The 21244-nt window shown below is 44.6% G+C and overlaps 1 protein-coding gene across 1 annotated transcript in view; it reads right to left on the reverse strand.

Annotated features, from left to right (window-relative positions):
• Positions 1-17896: 17896 nt before the first annotated feature.
• Positions 17897-21244, reverse strand: part of LOC120928709 (OX-2 membrane glycoprotein-like) — a 42161-nt gene continuing 38813 nt past the window's right edge. The window contains exon 5 of the mRNA XM_040339702.1: positions 17897-18262. Coding sequence (XP_040195636.1) covers positions 18183-18262 — 80 coding nt within the window. The 3' untranslated portion in view covers positions 17897-18182. The remainder of the gene's footprint in view (positions 18263-21244) is intronic.

The raw sequence follows: 21244 nt of genomic DNA on the forward strand, positions 1-21244 counted from the left end.
ATCTTTTATGATGAAAAGATCTAATGGCTATCACTATATGTCATACCTTAGTATTTTTTTTCTATACGTTCTAAATGGGGCTTAAAGTAATTTCCCACAATGCCAATGGCATAAACTCTCCCCAAAAAAGGAAAAAAGCCTTCCGTCATTATAAAAGATTGGGAGTTGACATAATTTTGGTGCAGGAAACACACTTTGCCGCATCCAAGCACCCCAAATTTTTTGACAAAGCTTATGGTCAATTCTATTACACAACATTCAATTCCAAGAAAAGCGGAACAGCTATTTTTATAAAAAATTCTATAGTGTTTGAATCCCAAAGCGTCTTTAGAGACCCAGAGAGTCGCTTTCTGATCGTAAAAGGTTCCATAGGAGGATGTATGATCACAATAGCCTCGGTGTATGCACCTAATGAAGCTCATGCATCCTTTTTTTCAAATTTCTTTGACACCATGGATAAATACTCCTCCCCCCACTTGATTGTGGGCGGAGACTTCAATTTAGCCGCACGCTCAACCCTAGATAGGAGCAGATTCGCACCCTCATCCAGAGCCTTCCCTAAAACATTAAATCGCACTTTACATAACCATCAACTCACACCCACACGATTGCTCTGCTAGATTAGACTACATTTTCTGCACCCCAATTTTAGTAGCTAATTCATCAAAAGCAGACATTCACTCTTGCCCCTGGTCAGATCACCAGATTGTATCTTTTACCACATCAAATATAGGTCTTGCCAACACACCACACAAATGGCGCATCAATGATGCTCTATTAACAGATCATCTGAATATTCAACAGCTAACATCCAACATGGAAGAATACTTTCACGTAAAACACAACGACGTGCTGAAAAAAATGAAGTTCAATGCTTCCAAGCATGCGTCGACTTGATTCTGAGCATGCGTGGGTTTTTAACCGATGGTTGTGCCTACTAACGATCAGTTTTGACCTATCGGTTAGGAATCCATCAGTTAAATTGTTTTTTTTAACCGATGGTTAAATAACCTATGGGGCCCACACACGATCGGTTTTGACCAGTGAAAACGGTCCATCAGACCGTTGTCCTCTGTTTAACCTATCGTGTGTACGAGGCCTAATACACACATTGATCAGCGCAATACATTGGGCTATAGCTCTTAACTGGCGTTCCTCTACTGTGCCATGGTCTCAGATCATGAACCGCATGTTTGCCATCAAACTATCAGAACATATTGATCACACATTATCTGATACTATGGACGCATATGATAAAAAGCTCTGCGACCCGATCACGGGACACAGGACACAGGTGGCGATCGGGTCCGCAGGTCCCACGGGCACCGTCACGGAGCTCAGGACCTTGCGACCCACGCCTGGGATCTTAAAGAGGACGTACCTGTACGCCCATGTGCGCGCACCGTCGTTATACGTCCACAAGGTGGCTCGGCTGGGCGAGAGCACGTAGTATGACGTCCTCTCTCCCGCGCGCGCCCCCGCTCGCCCCCGACTCCCGTGCGTGTGCCCGGCGGGCGCGATCGCCGCCGGGCACACGCGATCGCTCGTTACAGAGCGGGGACCGGGAGCTGTGTGTGTAAACACACAGCTCCCGGTCCTGTCAGCAGGGGAAATGCTGATCTTCGGTTCATACAATGTATGAACCGAGGATCAGTGTTTCCCCTAGTGAGGCCACCCCCCCCCCCCCACAGTAAGAACACACCCAGGCATACTTAACCCCTTCCCCGCCCCCTAGTGTTAACCCCTTCACTGCCAGTGGCATTTTTATAGTAATCCAATGCATTTTTATAGCACTGATCGCTATAAAAATGCCAATGGTCCCAAAAATGTGTCAAAAGTGTCCGAAGTGTCCGCCATAATGTCGCAATACCGAAAAAAAAAATCGCTGATCGCCGCCATTACTAGTAAAAAAAATATAATAAAAATGACATAAAAATACCCCCTATTTTGTAAACGCTATAACTTTTGCGCAAACCAATCAATAAACGCTTATTGCGATTTTTTTTTACGAAAAATATGTAGAAGAAAACGTATCGGCCTAAACTGAGGAAAAAAAATGTTTTTTTATATATTTTTGGGGGATATTTATTATAGCAAAATGTAAAAAATATTAATTTTTTTCAAAATTGGCTCTCTATTTTTGTTTATAGCGCAAAAACTAAAAACCGCAGAGGTGATCAAATACCACCAAAAGAAAGCTCTATTTGTGGGAAAAAAAGGACGCCAATTTTGTTTGGGAGCCACGTCGCACGACCGCGCAATTGTCTGTTAAAGCGACGCAGTCCCGAATCGCAAAAAGTACTCTGGTCTTTGGGCAGCAATATGGTCCGGGGGGTAAGTGGTTAAGCGGTTATACCTAATTTCTTCTAATTTTAATGAGTGGCCACATGTCTTGTTAAACTCCCTTCCAATCCCATGATTGGATGATGAAAGTTTCCCCTCATGTACAAAGCTCTGTAGTAACCCCATAATGTTATTTCTTCCAGAGTGATTACACCCAAAGGCCTTATCAGCAGCTGCTTTGACATCAACATCAAAGGTTTAAGATAGCAATATCAAAAAACATAGTCCTACGGGTCCAGCACTATTTTTCCACGTTCCACAATTGGCAAGGAAACCGGACAGGGGTTCTAACCTTTCCCTACTCTTTCCAAAACTTTTGACTTCTTAACTTATTTTGCAATATATAGTATAAAATGCAGACTAGTAGATTGGACATGACCGCATTGTTGAATACAACCGTTTACAGATTTGGTGCTAATGCAGGCATTGTCATTTCTTTCTTTTTTTTTCCTTAACCACTTCCGGACAGCCGCATGTACATATACGTCGGCAGAATGGCACGGACATGCACATTGGCGTACCTGTACGTCCCTGCCTAGACGTGGGTCGGGGGTCCGATCGGGACCCCCCCCCGGTACATGCAGCGGTTCCCGTGGTTCAGGAGCGATCCGGGACAAGGGCGCGGACATTCGTTTCTAGCCGCCCCCTCGCGATCGCTCCCCAGAGCTGAAGAACGGGGAGAGCCGTATGTAAACACGGCTTCCCGTGCTTCACTGTGGCGGCGCATCGATCGAGTGATCCCTTTTATAGGGAGACTCGATCGATGACGTCAGTCCTACAGCCACACCCCCCTACAGTTGTAAACACACACTAGGTGAACCCTAACTCCTACAGCGCCCCCTGTGGTTAACTCCCAAACTGCAACTGTCATTTTCACAATAAACAATGCAATTTAAATGCATTTTTTGCTGTGAAAATGACAATGGTCCCAAAAATGTGTCAAAATTGTCCGAAGTGTCCGCCATAATGTCGCAGTCACGAAAAAAATCGCTGATCGCCGCCATTAGTAGTAAAAAAAATAAAAAAACGATCCCCTATTTTGTAAACGCTATAAATTTTGCGCAAACCAATCGATAAACGCTTATTGCGATTTTTTTTACCAAAAATAGGTAGAAGAATACCATCGGCCTAAACTGAGGAAAACATTTTTTGTTATATATGTTTTTGGGGGATATTTATTATAGCAAACAGTAAAAAATATTGCATTTTTTTTCAAAATTGTCGCTCTATTTTTATTTATAGCGCAAAAAATAAAAACCGCAGAGGTGATCAAATATCATCAAAAGAAAGCTCTATTTGTGGGGAAAAAAGGACACTAATTTTGTTTGGGAGCCACGTCGCACGACCGCGCAATTGTCTGTTAAAGCGACGCAGTGCCGAATTGTAAAAACCCCTTGGGTCATTTAGCAGCATATTGGTCCGGTCCTTAAGTGGTTAAATAGCAGATATGGTTCCAGTCACTGAATAACAGCTCCGATCGTTGTGGGATTGGGAGCAGTGAGAGGAAAAGGGTTCAGCCAGGAGTCATAGCTGGACAAGCAAGATGATGGAATTACAGCTTTCGGTGGAGTGATTTATGTACATACAGTAGCAATTGGGAGGTGTTATTTCTAGCAGACGGCACCGGCTGTACCACCACTTCACGGGACGTTCTTCGGATAAACTCATTATTAAAAGAGAAGGCCAACAAGAGCTGGACGCTGTAAACCTGCTCAGAGGTGTAAATGCGCGGTTCCTCTTCCTGGCTAAGGAAATCCTGTTCTCTGCATTGGGAAAAGTTGGGCCAACCAAACACAACAAAATACCCACACCGCTCCCCGATGTAAACCAAAGAGGACTAAACACAGAGAACAGGAGAAAGGGATTGATGTGTGTGAACTTCCCTGGACCTTCCCCTGATTTCTTGCTAGGTGTTTTCACATGACCAACCATACTCTCAGGCCTCGTACACCACAAATATTCAAGCCTCTCACCTCATAAACGCGACCTGAGACAGGTCACTCAGCCTGTTAACCCACATCTGGGGGATCAATCGCAATACAGTACTGCCGTAGATCTCCCAAAACACATGGATAAAAAGAAGGGGACAATCTAGTGCTCTCCGTTTAAAAAAGGTTTAATTTGAGTAAAAGTAAAAGATTCTACTTAAAAAGCTCTGACGTCACCCGCGGCCATCTTCTTGGTTAGAAACACACTGTTACTGGAACTCGGTTTGCAGTGCAAGCTTTGTAAGCAGAATATTTTACTTTTACTCAAATTAAACCTTTTTTAAACGGAGAGCACTAGATTGTCCCCTTCTTTTTATCCATATGTTTTGGGAGAACTTCGGCAGTACTGTATTGTGATCGATCCCCCAGGTGTGGGTTAACAGGCTGAGTGACCTCTCTCATGTCGCGTTTATGAGGTGAGAGGCTTGAATATCTGTGGTGGAGGGATCACAATCACCGCTGTATCGTCTCGTCCATCATTGCACTTTATGAGGCTGCTCTGATTTATTCACATGCATTGACTGTCACCATTGGATCAATTTATATGGACTATTAATTTAATTTATTTAAATTGCGCTGCACCATCTTATTTTATATGTATACGATTGTAACCTTGATAAAACGTATATTAGCAAATTTTGTCCAGCTTGTCTTTTGTTAGACAACTGCTTTCCTATTGGTCCTACAAATGCTAAGAATTAAGGGCCAGATTCACATAGAAATACGTTACTCCACGGCGGCGTAACGTATCCCATTTACGTTACACCGCCGTAGGTTTACAGCGTAAGTGCCTGATTCTCAAAAATCTTACCTGGAAATTTGCAGCGGTGTAACTTAAATCCGTCCGGCGGAAGGCGGGCCCAATCGAATGGGGCGAGTGCCATTTAAATTAGGCGCGCTCCCGCGCCGGACGTACTGCGCATGCTTCATCGGGTAAATTACCCGACGTGCATTGCGCTAACTGACGTCGCACCGACGTCATTTGCTTAGACGTTAACGTAAATGGCGTCCAGCGGCATTCACGGACGTCTTACGCAAACGACGTTGATGTTTAAATTTCGATGCGGGAACGACGGCCATACTTACCATGGCTTAAGAGAACTAGGGCTCAGCCCTAGTTTTACGCGGCGTAACTCGACGGAAACGATGTAGATTTAGATCAACGGGCCGTTCAGGACGTTCGGGGATCGCCGTAAGTCTTCATTTGCATATTCTACGCCGGCTGCAATGGCCTCGCCACCTAGCGGCCGGCCTAGAATTGCATCCTTAAGATCCGACAGTGTAATTCAATTACACCTGTCGGATCTTAGGGCTAGCTATGCGTAACTGATTCTATGAATCAGTCGCATAGTTAGAAACAGAGATACGACGGCGTATCAGTAGATACGCCGTCGTATCTCGTTTGTGAATCTGGCCCCAAATACCAAGATTTGCCCTCCAAAAGCTCCAATGGAGTTTGCCGTGAATTTCACAACTGCTCACTAAATAAACCCAGGCAGATAGAGTCCCTCATCCCTAATTTCCAAGTTTTCTAGATAACTTTTGGCCAAGATCCAGTCCAAAGAACAACTCTAATGCTGCGTACACACGATCGGTTCGTCTGATGAAAACGGTCTGATGGACCGTTTTCATCAGACGAACCGATCGTGTGTGGGCCCCATCGTTTTTTTATCCATCGGTGAAAAAACTTAGAACTTGTTTTAAAATGATCTGATGGTTAAAAAAACGATAGAAAAAAACGATCGTCTGTGGGGAAATCCATCGGTTAAAAATCAACGCATGCTCAGAATCAAGTGGACGCATGCTCGGAAGCATTGAACTTTATTTTTCTCAGCACGTCGTTGTGCTTTATGTCACTGTGTTCTGACACGATTGTTTTTTTAACTGATGGTGTGTAGGCAAGACTGATAAAAGTCAGCTTCATCGGATATCTGATGCAAAAATCCATCAGACCGTTTTCATCGGTCGAACCAATCGTGTGTACAGGGCATAATGCATACAAAAACATGGAATATCCAGGCTCAAACTTACCGACCAATCAGCAACCAACCAAATTCACCTGTCTTAGGCCCCGTACACACGAGAGGATCCATCCGCTGGAATTGATCCGCGGACCGGCTCCAGCGGATAGATCCCCTGGTGTGTACAATCCAGCGGATCTGTTTCCGCGGATTTTTATCCCCTGGGATGGATTTCAAGCAGATAAAAATTTGAAGACATGCTTTAAAATCTATCCGCTTGAATCCATCCCAACGGATTGATCCGCTGGTCTGTACAGACTCACCGGATCAATCCGTCCGAATGGATCCCCACATGCATCGTAATGATTCGACGCATGCGTGGAATTCCTTATATGACAGCGTCGCGCACGTCGCCGCGTCATCATCGCGGCGACGGCGCGACACGTCATCGCGATGGGATTTCGGCGCGGATTTCGATCCTATGGTGAGTACACTCCATCGGATCCAAATCCGCGGAAATCCTCTCGTTGGACCGTATCCGCGGATAAATCCTCTCGTGTGCACTAGGCCTAACAGTGTGCGTTAAAAACAGAGGTTTAGTTGCACGCATTTGCAAATGCATGTGTAAGCTGCAGGCCCCGTCAAGGCTCTCTGTATACTGCAGTCCTAACTATCAGGCCCCATACTCACGAGCAAACATGTCTGCTGAAACTGGCCCGCAGGCCAGTTTCAGCAGACATGTTTGGTCGTGTGTGGGCGCGAGCGGGCCGAATTCCAGCAAACATTTGCCCGCCGGGCCTTTTCCCAGCAGACAAATATTCCTGGACTTGTTTTAAAACAGTCCGCTGGAATTCTGCCCGCTCGGACATGTACGGTCGTCAGTACAGACCTACCGTACATGTCCAGGCGCCCGCCGTCCCTCGCATGCGTCGAATGACTTCGACGCATGCGTGGAAGCATTTTAAAGGCGGGCCGCCCACGTCGCCGCGTCATTGTCGCGGCGACACCGCGTCATCGACGCGGCGACACCGCGGACACGCCCCGCGTATTGTTTACGCGCGGACTTCTGTACGATGGTGTGTACAACCATCGTACAGAAGCCCTCTGGCAGACATGTATGGTGGAAACGGTCCGACGGACCGCTTTCACCATACATGTTTGGTCGTGAGTACCCGGCCTAACATTGCATTTTAAGTCTCTTCAGTAGGAGCACGTGACTGAGGGATAGATAAGGGGCAGGTGACTGGAGGTAGCCCAGCCCTCATTAAAGGGACAGGAGCACACTATAGACCAGTCATAGGTAGGGGCAGTGACTTTTGTTTGTTGTATTTATGTCATTGTGGTCAGGCAGCGCACTGGCACCTTTGCTTACATGTGCTGGGTGTTTAGTGTGCTCCTGCCCCTTTAATGAGGGCTGGGCTACCTCCAGTCACCTGCCCCTTATCTATCCCTCAGCAGTCATGTGCTCCTACTGAGGAGACTTAAAATGCAATGTTTTAGTTAGGACTGCAGTATACAGAGTGCCTTGACGGGGCCTGCAGCTTACACATGCATTTGCAAATGCGTGCAACTAAACCTCTGTTTTTAACGCACACTGTTAGACAGGTGAACTTGGTTGGTTGCTGATTGGTCGGGAAGTTTGAGACTGGATATTCCATGTTTTTGTATGTATATGCGCCCTTTCCAGCACTCCTTATTGTATAGACCAGTCATAGGTAGGGGCAGTGACTTTTGTTTGTTGTAATAACTCTAATGCCTCGTACACACGATCGGTTTTCCCGAATGTTTGCTTTTGGTCGGGAAAACTGACCGTGTGTATCCATAGCAGTTTTCCCAACAGGAAAACTGCGAGCAAAAAAATGAGAACTTGTTCTTTTTTTTCCCGCCGCGATTCTCTGCGTTTTTTTGCTCTGCAGTTTTCCTATGGGAAACACTGCAGTGGAGCATACACACGGCCGGTTTTCCCGACCAAAGCTGTCATGGCAGTTTTCCTGTCGGGAAAAGCAACCGAGCAGGTTCTCGGTTTTCCCCTCGATTTTTGACCGCCGGGAAAACCGATCGTGTGTACGAGGCATAAGCTATTAAATTCCCTTCACTTCATTTCCCATCATTCTCTCAGCTCAATTGAAGACTGCCTTCCATTTTTCCTAACCTAAACTTATGTCATGTTTAAAATAATATACTCCTTATTTTCCACAAAAGTGACAATGACAAATGTTTTCCTACAAAGTGGACGAAAGTTAACTATCAAAAAAGGGAAAATCTCTGGCCCGGGACCAATCTGTATAAAGGGCAGTGTAGGAGTTACTTCCTGTTGCTCAGGAAGATGAAGAATCGGGAAGATAAAGATGACCTATCCCTGTGCAGCTCAGTGAGAGTCACGGTTTATTAGGAGACATGAGACATAAAAGAATGAGTATAATAGAGGTTAGGAAGTTCTGAATCATAATTAGGAGTGTTAACAATTTTTTAAGGCAAAGTACCGTAATTTTTGTGTCCCTTAAAATGTCCCTATGATAAATACTGCATTACAATGACTTTATAAAACATTCAAGGGGAAAAAATGCCGACTTAAAGCGGGGGTTCAAAAATAATTTTTTAACATTACATTCAGCCGAGTTGTCCTAATGACAATCGGCTGTTTTTTTTAATTTTTTTTTCGTACATACCGACTTTCACCGCCGCTTCCAGGTATGTCTTCTTCGGGACTGGGCGTTCCTATGTAATTGACAGGCTTCCGACCGTCGCATACTGCGCGTCACAAGTTGCCGAAAAAAGCCGAACGTCGGTGGGGCTCTATACGGCGCTTGCGCACCGACGTTCGGCTTCTTTCGGCAACTCGTGACGCGCTGTATGCGACAGTCGGAAGCCTGTAAATCAGATAGGAACACCCAGTCCCACAGAAGACATACCCGGAAGCGGCGGTGAAAGTCGGTATGTACGGAAAAAAAAAAAACAGCCGATTGTCATTAGGACAACTCGGCTGAATGTAATGTTAAAAATGTATTTTTTGGGTGAACCTCCACTTTAAGGTGGCTCTTAATTGTTCTGTCTATATTTAGATTTTTTTTTTTTTTAAATGATCTTTAATATTAAAGTTGTAGTACATTTTAATATTAAAGATCATTTTTCTAGTTTTGTAGCAGGTGGCAATTGTATATTTATTAGGGTTGTCCCGATACCACTTTTTTAAGACCGAGTACAAGTACCGATACCGAATACCGATACTTTTTTTCAATCTCATGTGACAGCGGCACATGTGTCAGTATGTTTTTTTTTTTTTTTTATCTTTAACAATTTGTTTTTTAATGTTTACATTTTTTTTACAATTTTATTTTTTTATAATGCTTTCTTTTTTTTGAGGGGGGGGGGGGGCCGTGTCAGTGTGCTTTTTTCTTTCATTTTTTTTTTTCTACAAACATTTTTTTTTATTCTTTTGTTTTTTATTCTTTATTTTTTTTTTTTAGCCCTCTGACATCTTTCTTTTGAAACACGGAAAGGGACTAGGGACACATGTTCCCCTGTCCCTTTCTCAGCAGCATCAGCTGCGCTGAAAATGAAAGGAGAGAAGACAGCGGCTTCTCTTCATTCATAAACTGAAACATTTGTAAACACAGGTTACAATGTTTCAGTTATGTGAATGGACAGAGTCAGTAATCACTGACTCTGTCCATTCGGAGCAGTAAGGAGCCAGATTTACCGGCTCCTACCTCCGCTCTCCATCCTGACAATTCCAGGGGGTGGAGGAGGAGCACGGAAGGGGAGAGAAACATGGCGGGATACACGGGATACACGGCGGCATACACGGGATACACGGCGGCTTTCAGCTGCTTTAAAATCAGCGGTGATCGGTGCTTGTAACTTCCCCACGCACTGATCACCGCTGACAGTACAAGTATCGGGTGAAGCATCGGGAGCAAATGCTTGGTATCGGTCTCGATACCGATACTAGTATCAGTATATTTATTATGTTTTTTTACTTTTTATGCCAGTCATATACATGGAGGGCACCCAATGCGTTCTTTCCCTGTGCTCCATTCAGTATTTAAAGTGGAACTGCAGTTGAACATATTTAGAAAAAAATATACCTTATATACTCAAGTATAAGCCGAGTTTTTCAGCCCTTTTTTAAGGCTGAAAATACCCCCCCTCGGCTTATACTCGAGTCAGTGTACCTGAAATTATTGACAGGCTGCGGGCGTTCATTGTTTAAAAGTCGCCGTCTCCTCCTGGTCCCTTCCGTGATAGGCGTTTCCTAGCAGACACAGTTCCGCCTATTACGGACATTCTCTCAGACTCAGACCCAGTTTCGCAGCAGACACTGTGTTCAGTGTTTCGCCAATCACAGACGTCTTTTCATCCTCGGACAAGAGGACGTCCGTGATTGGCGGAACACTAAACACAGTGTCTGCTGGGAAACTGAGTCCGAGGATGAGAGAACGTTCGTAATAGGCGGAACGGTGTCTTCTGAGAAACGCCTATCGCGGAAGGGACCAGGAGGAGACCGCGACTTTTAAACAATGAATGGATGCCCGCAGCCTGTCAATAATTTCAGGTACACTGACTCGGGCACCGTGAGGCTGCAATGGGCACCGTGAGGATGGGCACAGGGAGGTTGCAATGGGAACAGTGAGGTTGGGCACAGTGAGGATGAGCACAGTGAGGTTGCAATGGGCACAGTGAGGTTGGCACAGTGAGGTTGTAATGGGCACAGTGAGGTTGGGCACAGTGAGGTTGCAATAGGCACAGTGAGGCTGCAAATGGGCATTGTTGACCCTCTTTTCTGCTTACAGTAGCTGCTGCATTCTCACCCTAGGCTTATAATCAAGTCAATACGTTTTCCCATTTTTTTGTGGTAAAATTAGGCACCTTGGCTTATACTCGAGTATACACAGTATATTTTTTATTTTTTTAAAGATTAATATTGAAGAAAAATATTTTGAAATAGAGGTAGTTTAATTTGCCTGAAATCTATTAAAGTGTAACTATAGGCAAAATGATTTGTTTTGTTTAATAATAGTTTTGTGAACTGTTTCCAATAGACTAATTGTTTTTCCACTTCCTGTAACAGGCCAAGCTGCCCAGTGAAAGTTTCCGTTACGGGGATGGGAGAAACCAAATAACTCCATCAGGGGTCCTTACAATGGTCAGATTCTATTCATATAGTCTATTTAGTAGATAAGAATGAAAATTTTTTTTTTTTTTTTTTACTGAATGTGCATTTGTTTTTTTGCAAATGAGCAGCGCAACCACGATCGCCTCGTACACGCGATCGGATCATCCGACGGGAATTGTGTGCTGACAGGCCGCGGACAAATGTGCGATAACATGCTTTAAAATTGTCCGCCAACAAATGTGTGTTGTCGGATTATCCGATCGTGTGTACACAAATCCATCAGACAAAACTCCAAAGTACAAACACGCATGCTCAGAAGCAATGCTCACAATAACAGAATATTAGCAGAAGTTGCCCCAAAGGTGGCGCTAAAAAGCTGAAAAACCACGTAGTTTCGTGTTTTTTGTGTCCAACAATTCTTTGCCGTTTGTATGCAAGATAAGTTCCTGGCCAACGCCCTTCGGACAAAAGTCCTACGCTTTGTCCGATGGAAATCCGATCGTGTGTACGAGGCTTAAAGGGGTTGTAAAGGAATTTTTTTTCCTAAAAAGCTTCCTTTACCTTAGTGCCATCCTCCTTCACTTACCTCATCCTTCCATTTTGCTTTTAACTACTTAAGACGCAGACCTTTAGGCAGCTAAAGGACCTGGCCAGTTTTTGCGATTCGGCACTGCGTCGATTTAACTGACAATTACGCGGTCGTGCGACGTGGCTCCCAAACAAAATTGGCGTCCTTTTTTCCCCACAAATAGAGCTTTCTTTTGGTGGTATTTGATCACCTCTGCGGTTTTTAGTTTTTGCGCTATAGACAAAAATAGAGCGACAATTTTGAAAAAAATGCAATATTTTTTACTTGTTGCTATATTAAATATCCCCCAAAAATATATAAAAAAAACAATTTTTTCCTCGGTTTAGGCTGATACATATTCTTCTACCTATTTTTGGTAAAAAATCGCAATAAGCGTTTATCGATTGGTTTGCGCAAAATTTATAGCGTCTACAAAATAGGGTATAGTTTTATTGCATTTTTATTATTTTATTGTTTTACTACTAATGGCGGCGATCAGCGATTTTTTTCGTGACTGCGACATTATGGCGGACACATCGGACAATTTTGACACATTTTTGAGACCATTGTCATTTTCACAGCAAGAAATGCATTAAAAATGCACTGAAAATGACAATTGCAGTTTGGGAGTTAACCACAAGGGGGCGCTGAAGGGATTAAGTGTGACCTCATCTGTGTTTCTAACTGTAGGGGGGTGTGGCTGTAGGTGTGACGTCATTGATTGGGGTTCCCTATATTAGGGAACACACAATCGATGACTGCGCCCGCGGGACTCCAGCGGCGATCGGGTCCCGCGGTCACGGAGCTTCGGACCGGGTCGCGATTGTGCCCAGCCGTGCCATTCTGCCGACGTATATCGGCGTTAGGCGGTCCTTAAGTGGTTAAAGGGGTTGTAAAGGTACAATTTTTTTTTCCTAAATAGCTTCCTTTACCTTAGTGCAGTCCTCCTTCAGTCCGCCCCCTTGCTGTGAGTGACAGGTTATTTGCATATCTGCGCCAAGTAGGAAACCAGATATCAGGCTGGTAAAAAGCAATGATAATAAATAATATGAATAAAAGCACATTCAGTCCAATAAAAGGTTCGTAGCAGCACCACCATGTGTCAGCAAAACCTCAGTGTGAACACACCACCACCAAACTGAAAGCCGCTTACCAGAACCACCCAAACATTAGGCATGTAGACAGATTCTATTCAATGGGCTCCACATCAGATTAGCATCAGACTGGGGAGGGATCCAGGGAGCAGATCTCAAATTGCACCACATCGATGATTGAACATATCCTCGGTATATAAATAAAAACGGACCATAGCGTGATACCGTACGAATTATTTAATAAAAATGCATAAGACATGTACTTACAAACATCTCATGATTAAAAGCGTGTATGTATGCCGGCCGGCAATAGGAGCCCTTCCTCCTTCAGATGGAACGCGGTGACGTCAGTGTGCGCCTTCCCAGACGACGTTTCGTCATTAACAGACGTTCTCAATCGAGAACGTCTGTTAATGACGAAACGTCGTCTGGGAAGGCGCACACTGACGTCACCGCGTTCCATCTGAAGGAGGAAGGGCTCCTATTGCCGGCCGGCATACATACACGCTAAAATCCGTCCGTTTGTACGCTCTATCGGACAATTGTCGGATTTTCCACGGACAATTGTTGAATAGCAGGCTTTACAATTTTTCCGTGGACAACGGTCTGTTGTCAGATTTTTCGATCGTGTGTCCATCAGATAAAAGTCCAATGCTCACCAAACACGACATTAGCAGAAGCTGTCTAAAGGATGGCGCTAAAGAGCTGAAAAACCATTACGTTCGCGTTTGTTGGCCGACAATTGTGTGCCGTTTGTATGCAAGACAAGTTTGTGGCCAACGCCCTTCGGACAAAAGTCTAGTTCATTTACTGTATGGATTGCATACATAATCCCACAGCAGTTTGAATGTGTATATCAAAGAACAGCAATTACACGTTTTTGCTAATCTTTTATTGAAAATAAATACTTCAGTACAGTGTTTAAAAAAGCGTAAATCAAAGAGGTTTGGTACAGTTTTACATTTTATTTCCTAACTGTAAAAAAACATGTTTTTTTCAGGTAAATGTGAAATACAGTATTGCATTTGAGGAATTTTTTATTCTCATTTCCAGCCAGTAGGTGGAGCTCTAAGCTTCCCCTGTTTACCTCCATACTGAATTGAAACTAAATTGTAGCAGGAAGTCTACATGTAGTGATGCACTTTAAAAGGAATGTTTATTCATATACCAAATCTAAATATTGAACTATATTCGGTACTGAAAAACCAGTAGCCAGCAATAGGTGAGCTGTATGCAGTGATCACAGAAGATTATTTTTCTTGCTGTTGTAGTAAAAACAGACCTGGATTTCCTCGTCCCTCTCCAAACAGAGGCAGGTGATCTCGCCAAACGCAAATTTCTGACCTGTGTTTGACATAAACGCCTGTTCCCTCCCTGCCTATTGAGGCAGCTTTGTTTAATTTTATTTTCATTTCATTTTAAATTTACTTTAAAAAAAAAAATTAAATGTTTAACCACTATAGATTTTCCCCCTTAATGACCAGGCCATTTTTTGTGATACGGCACTGCATGGCTTTAATTGACAATTGCGCGGTCGTGCGACGTTGTACACAAACAAATGTCCATTGTTTTCCTCACAAATAGAGCTTTCTTTTGGTGGTATTTGATCACCACTGCGTGTTTTTTTTTGCACTATAAACAAAAAAAAGAAGCGACTATTAACTACTTGCTTACTGGGCACATAAACCCCCTTCGTTCCCAGGCGAAATTTCAGCTTTCGGCACTGCGTCGCTTTAACTGACATTTGCGCGGTCGTGCGACGTGGCTCCCAAACAAAATTGACGTCCTTTTTCCCCCCACAAGTAGAGCTTTATTTTGGTGGTATTTGATCACCTCTATTGCGCTATAAACAAAAAAAGAGCGACAATTTAAAAAAATATATATATTTTTTACTTGTTGCTATAATAAATATCCCATTTAAAAAAAAAAATTCTCAGTTAAGGCCGATACGTATTTTTCTACGTATTTTTGTAAAAAAAAAAATCGCAATAAGCGACTGGTTTGCGCAAAAGTTATAGCGCCTACAAAATGGGGAACAGAATTATGATTTTTTTTTATTATTTTATTTTTTACTAGTAATGGCGGCGATCTGCGATTTTTATTGGGACTGCGATATTGCGGCGGACGTATCGGACACTTTTGACACAAATTTGGGACCATTCACTTTTATACAGCGATCAGTGCTATAAAAATGCACTAATTACTGTATAAATGTGACTGGCAGTGAAAGGGTTAACACTAGGGGGTGAGGAAGGGGTTACATGTGTAGCCTGGGTGTGTTCTAACTGTGTGGGGGGAGGGGGGTGACTGGGGGAGGAGACCGATGCTGTGTCCCTATGTAAAGGGACACAGCATCGGTCTCCTCTCCTCTGACAGCACGTGGAACTCTGTGTTTACACCCAGAGCTCCACGTCCCTGCTGTGTTACCGACCGATCGCGTGTACCCGGCGGACATCGCGGCCGCCAGGTACACGCATCAGCTTCCCAGCGATGCGCCGGGACAGTGTTTACCCACTGCGCGCCCCCCAGTGGCGCACGCGGGTAATGCACTTTAAATGACGTCCAAAGACGTCCACCTGGCACCTGAGAGCCGCGCTGTTGACGTCTTTTGTCTATAGCGCGGGTCTCAAGTGGTTAAACCCTTCCCAACCAGCCCCAGCACTCCTGGATTTCTGAATTTTTGCTTGATATTCTGTATCTGTTTTTCTCCTTTCAACACGTGTACCTGGCTTTGGGATCATCACACAGAGACTTTCTATATTATCCATTCAGTTGTCTGTCATATTTTTGGCTCCTATACTTTATCACATCTGTTACTTTTAAGAATCACGCTTGATTCATTTTTTCACGCATGTTGTTTTTATTCAAAATGTATGAATTTTTGAGGATTTTTTTTAAGATTTTTTGTTGTTCTTTGTTTTAGTATTGCTTTATATTGTGTATTTCACAGGTTAATTGTGTTTCACATTATTAGTGCGCCCATCAGTCGCACCGCCCCTTTCACCCTTTGAGTCACACAGCGCAGACCTCATTATTTATTCATTGACACATTTTTCTGATTAGGACAGTTTACTAGGTGTCTGCAGCAGTGCCCCCTAGCTTAGCTTACTGACAGCGCGGGAGTCCCTCTGTTTACACCCCCCATGTCTGGTGCCGACGACATCCCTTGGACCTGCGGTAGCACAGTCCCGTGGTAGCACCCCAACCCCCCTCAACAACTTTGAAGACAGGTAAAAAATTGTAATGAATGTCCCGCATTGTAATTTTAAAATGTTGGGAGGTATGTGTATGTTTTTTTGCAATCCCATTAATAGAGTTTCCCCCCCCCCCCCCGTAAGAGAGAAGTGGGGGGGGGGGGGGGGTAGGTGCTCATGTGGCCACTGTGATTGGCTTTTACAATGGTCAAATGATTCGGAGTCGGTCTTGACGGACAGGCCCGTCGCTACAGGACAGGCAAAACAAACAATTGCTTGGGGCCCCGAGCTGGCCTGGGGCCTCCAACTTCCCCTTCCCAGGCTGTAGCGTGGCCGAGCTCCTCTTCCTTTCTCCTGGAGTCCTGTCAGTCCGGCCGGGTACCGCGCGTGGTACAGGAGATTCAGTTTCCTGTTCCGGGCCGGACTGACAGGAAGTGCACACTGAGTGCTCACTTCCATTCAGTCCCGAGGGGAACACAGGAAACTGAATCTCCTGTACCACGCGCGGTACCCGGCCCGGCCCTGGCACTATCTGATAGGGGACTGGGGACCCATAATAATAGAACACGGACTGACAGGAGGAAGAGGAGCTTGGCCGCGCTACAGCGGCAGCCTACAGGGAAGTAGGGGAGGTTAGAATAGAAAAACATGGGGACTAGGGAGGGGGGGGGGAGGAGCAAGAACATGGGTGTAAAAAATGTGTGTAGCGCTAATGTAGGCTTTATGTGCGGGGGGTGCTTGGGGGCCCCCATTTTGCTTGGGGCCCCCAAATTCCTTCAAACGGCCCTGTTGACGGATACTGATCGTTAGTGGGGACCGAAAGCCGTCTTTCAAAGCTCGGTCACTGTACTGGGAAGGATTGGCTGTCCATCTGTGTGACGCGTGAGCGTTGAAGCCCACCCTTTTGCTACCACACATATGTGTTACGTGGGTGGCAAGAAATTAGATAAAGAGTTTATGCAAATTACATATAAAATGTATAATAAACATGTACATTTTTCAGGCATTTTAAATTGAATACAATCAACAAAAAACATAACATTTTTCCTTTTAAAGCAGATTTCCAGTGCATAGCATTCGGTTTTTCAAACAATAGAACATTTCCCAAAACAACCTCGCCCCATGTACGTACTACTATACAAATGACACACTTAAGAGCTCTAATGCCGCGTACACACGACCGGTTTTCCTGACATGCCAAAAACCGATGTTTTTTTCCGACGTAATTCCTCTCAAGACTGCCTTACATACACATGTTCAGGCAAAAAAAAAACGCTCGACCAAAGCGCGGTGACGTACACCACGTACAACGGCACTATAAAGGGGAAGTTCCATTTAAACGGCGCCACCCTTGGGGCTGCTTTTGCTGATTTGTGTTAGTAAAAGTTTGGTGAGAGACGATTCGCGCTTTTCAGTCTTCGTGCTTTTCAGTCCATTACAGTGTGACGAATGTGCTATCTCGTTTTACCAGAACGAGTGCTCCCGCCTCATACTTGATTCTGAACATGTGCGTTTTTTCCTCTTCGGAAAAGCGTACACACGAGCGGTTTTCGCGACGAGAAAAAGACTGACGGGAAACACAACGGGAAAAAATAGAGCAGGTTCTAAAAGTTTTCTCGTCGGGAGCATACACACGACCGGTTTTCCCGACTAATTGAAAAAATCACAGTTTTCTCGTCAGGAATACTGGTCGTGTATACGAGGCAGAAGTTAAAACATCATAAAATACAAGAGTCTCATTGGCTATTGTTATCTGCAGACTTAGGACCATCACCTGCCGCTACTCTCTGGTAGTCCCATAGCACCTTGTCTGTCTAGCAGCATTTTCTAAGGCTATAAATGTCTCTGACGGGCAGCTCATTGGGTAATTAGTATTAGTGATTCCGCAGCATTTCCTCTTCATACACAATGATGATTATCACCACCAAAGCCATAGAAGAGCCAATACAAGAGTGAGAGTCAGGGTGATGATTTCAGGCTGGAGGTGGTTTGCAAAACCTAAACAAAAAGGGAGAGAAGACATTTAGAATTCCAGGAAAAGTATATTGTATTTCTTTACATTCAATCATTAACTACGGATAGAACTTTGTTATGGGGACTTCACAACTAAGGCCCCTTTCAGACGTCCGTTCCGCCTGTCCGTTCATTACAAGTCCGTTAACGGACTTGTAATGAATCCCTATGGGGACGCGTCCGTTAGCGGATGGAGCATCCGCTAGCGTCCGCGTCAGTCGGGATCCGCTTTTTTTTCGAACGGAAGAAACCCTATTTTTCTTCCGTTCAGCGGAGCAGAACTGATGCAGACGGACAGACGGTCCGTCTGCATCAGGTTCCCCATAGGGGAAAGCGGAGCAGAGACAGGGCGGTCCCTGCACTGTGTGCGGGGACCGCCCTATCCGCCGACAGCTGAGCGGGGATCCCCGCTGAGCCGACGGAGACACACGGAGCGGACCCGGAAACGGTCCGCTCCGTGTGAAAGAGCCCTTAGGGTCCTTTCACACGTGCGGACCGTTTTTTAGATCATTTTTTTATCATCAGTTGATCCATTTTTCATCCGTTTTTCATCAGTTGTCATCCGTTTTCATCCGTTTTACATCCGTTTTTCATCAGTTTTCATCCGTTTTTTCATCCGTTTTTTTTTTTTTAGAACTTTATTTTTATTACATATTTTGATGAAAAACGGATGTTAGCGGATCGGATGTTAAACGGATCGTCCGCTAACATCCGTTTTTTGATGGAAGAAAAATAGGGTTTTCTTCCGTTCAAAAAAACGGAGCTTAACGGAGACAGATGTTAACGGACGTTAGCGGATGCTCATCCGCTAACGTACGCTATCCCATTGGAAAGCATTGCAGTCCGTAAACGGACGTATGAAAAAACGGAGGAACGGTCCGCCTGTGTGAAAGAACCCTAAAGCCTACCTTTAACTTCTTGCGGCCCATTGTACATACAGGGCCAGATTCAGGTAGACTTACGACGGGCGTATCAGTAGATACGCCGTCGTAAGTCCGAATCCCCGCGGTCGTATATTTAAGCATATTCTCAAGCTGAGATACGCCTAAATATTGCTAAGATACGACCAGCATACTGCATATTTACGATGGCCGCTAGGGGCGTGTTCGCTGATTTACGCCTAGAATATGTAAATCAGCTAGATACGCATATTCACGAACGTACGCCCAGCCGTCGCAGTACAGATACGCCATTTACGTAAGGCTATATGAGGCGTAGCCAATGTTAAGTATGGACGTCGGGCCAGCGTCGAATTTTCCATCGATTACGTTGTTTGCGTAAGTCGCTCGCGAATAGGGCTGTGCGTAATTTACGTTCACGTCGAAAGCATTGACTATTTGCGGGTTTATTTGGAGCATGCGCACTGGGATACGTTCACGGACGGCGCATGCGTTGTTCGTAAAAAGCGTCATTTGCGTAGGGTCACGATGATTTTACATAAAACACGCCCACATCTTACACATTTGAATTAGGCCGGCTTACGCCGGCCAATTTACGCTACGCCACTGCAACTTACGGAGCAACTGCTTTGTGAATAATGCACTTGCCTGTCAAAGTTGCGGAGGCGTAGCGTAAATAGGATACGCTACGCCCGCACAGAGTTACGCGCTCCCTACCTGAATCTGGCCCATAATGTATATAAGGCCTGGGAAGCAAGTGGGTATACCAGGATCATGGCTGCAGCCTTGATCCCAGTACCATTTTGTAGATTGTAGATAGATTTATAGAATGGCTTTCCAGTTAAAGTGATCCGAATGGCTTTTCAGTTTTTACAGCGCTGGCAAGAGCCCCAACCCAACCGCCCGCTGCAGTTCTTGAGCTTTCCTGTTCCACCAGGGAGCCGGGACTGCTGTAAACGGTTGCCCACAGTGGAGATGGAGGAATATCCACTCCCCGCTCTGCGACGAATTAAGCCAGAAGTGATGAGGATTAGTCACTTCCGGTTGCAGTGCCGTTATTCCCTGGCTGGTATACGCCGTGTTTAAACAGATGCTTTGAAGGGCAAGGTAGACATCAGGGTTCCAATAGACCCCTGATGTCTCCATAAACAGTACTGTCGCTGCCCAAAGCCATCACAATAAGGGGCTTGTTAAGCCCCTTGTGATAGCAATAAAGTTACTTAAAAAAAAAAAAAAAAAAATACTATAATAAATAATAAATAAAAATAAAATACATTTAAACAAAATAAATAAAAATAGTAAAAAAATAAAAATTAAAAAAAGCACCCCTTCCGCAAACACACATGTAGGTCCTGCACACATATGTAAACCACATATGCAATTGCACCCCACATGTGAGGTATCACCGTGACCGACACGGTGAGAGTAATAATTCTAGGGCCATCATTCACGATTAGCTCTACATTGATGAACTGTAAAGGCTTTTAAAATGTCACCTGTGAACATTTTTAGCTTGTGCACGCAATTTTGAGTCTTGGCACTTTTGGTATCTATTTATTCAACGCAAAATCATCTTTTATATTTTACAAAGAATTAGGTATAATTCTGTGCTTGTGTCTATTAAAGTAATTTTAAGTCTATTTTTATTTATTTTTTAATAACAAACATGTTATACTTACTGCCTCTGTGCAGTTGGTGTTGCACAGAGTAGCCCGAATCCTCCTCTTCTCGGGTCCCTCTTTGCTGCTCCTGGCCCCTCCCTCCGGTCGAGTGCCCACACAGCAAGACACAGAGCTGTCATTTGGCCCCGCCCCTCTCTCCCCTGATTGGCTAACTGATTTTGATTGATAGCAGCGGGAGCCAATGGTGCCGCTGCTGTGTCTCAGCCAATCAGGAGGGAGAGTCCTAGACAGCTGAGAGATTCGTGGGCATCACTTGGCAGAGATGGAGCTCAAGTAAGTATTAGGGGGTGCTGGGGAGGCTGCTACATTCAGAAGGCTTTTTATCTTGATCCAATGAATGTAAACCCCCGGGGTTTTTCACCTAAATGCATTCTATGCATTAAAGC

Source organism: Rana temporaria, chromosome 2 (genome assembly GCF_905171775.1).
Source record: "Rana temporaria chromosome 2, aRanTem1.1, whole genome shotgun sequence".
Classification (NCBI taxonomy): Eukaryota; Metazoa; Chordata; class Amphibia; order Anura; family Ranidae; genus Rana; species Rana temporaria.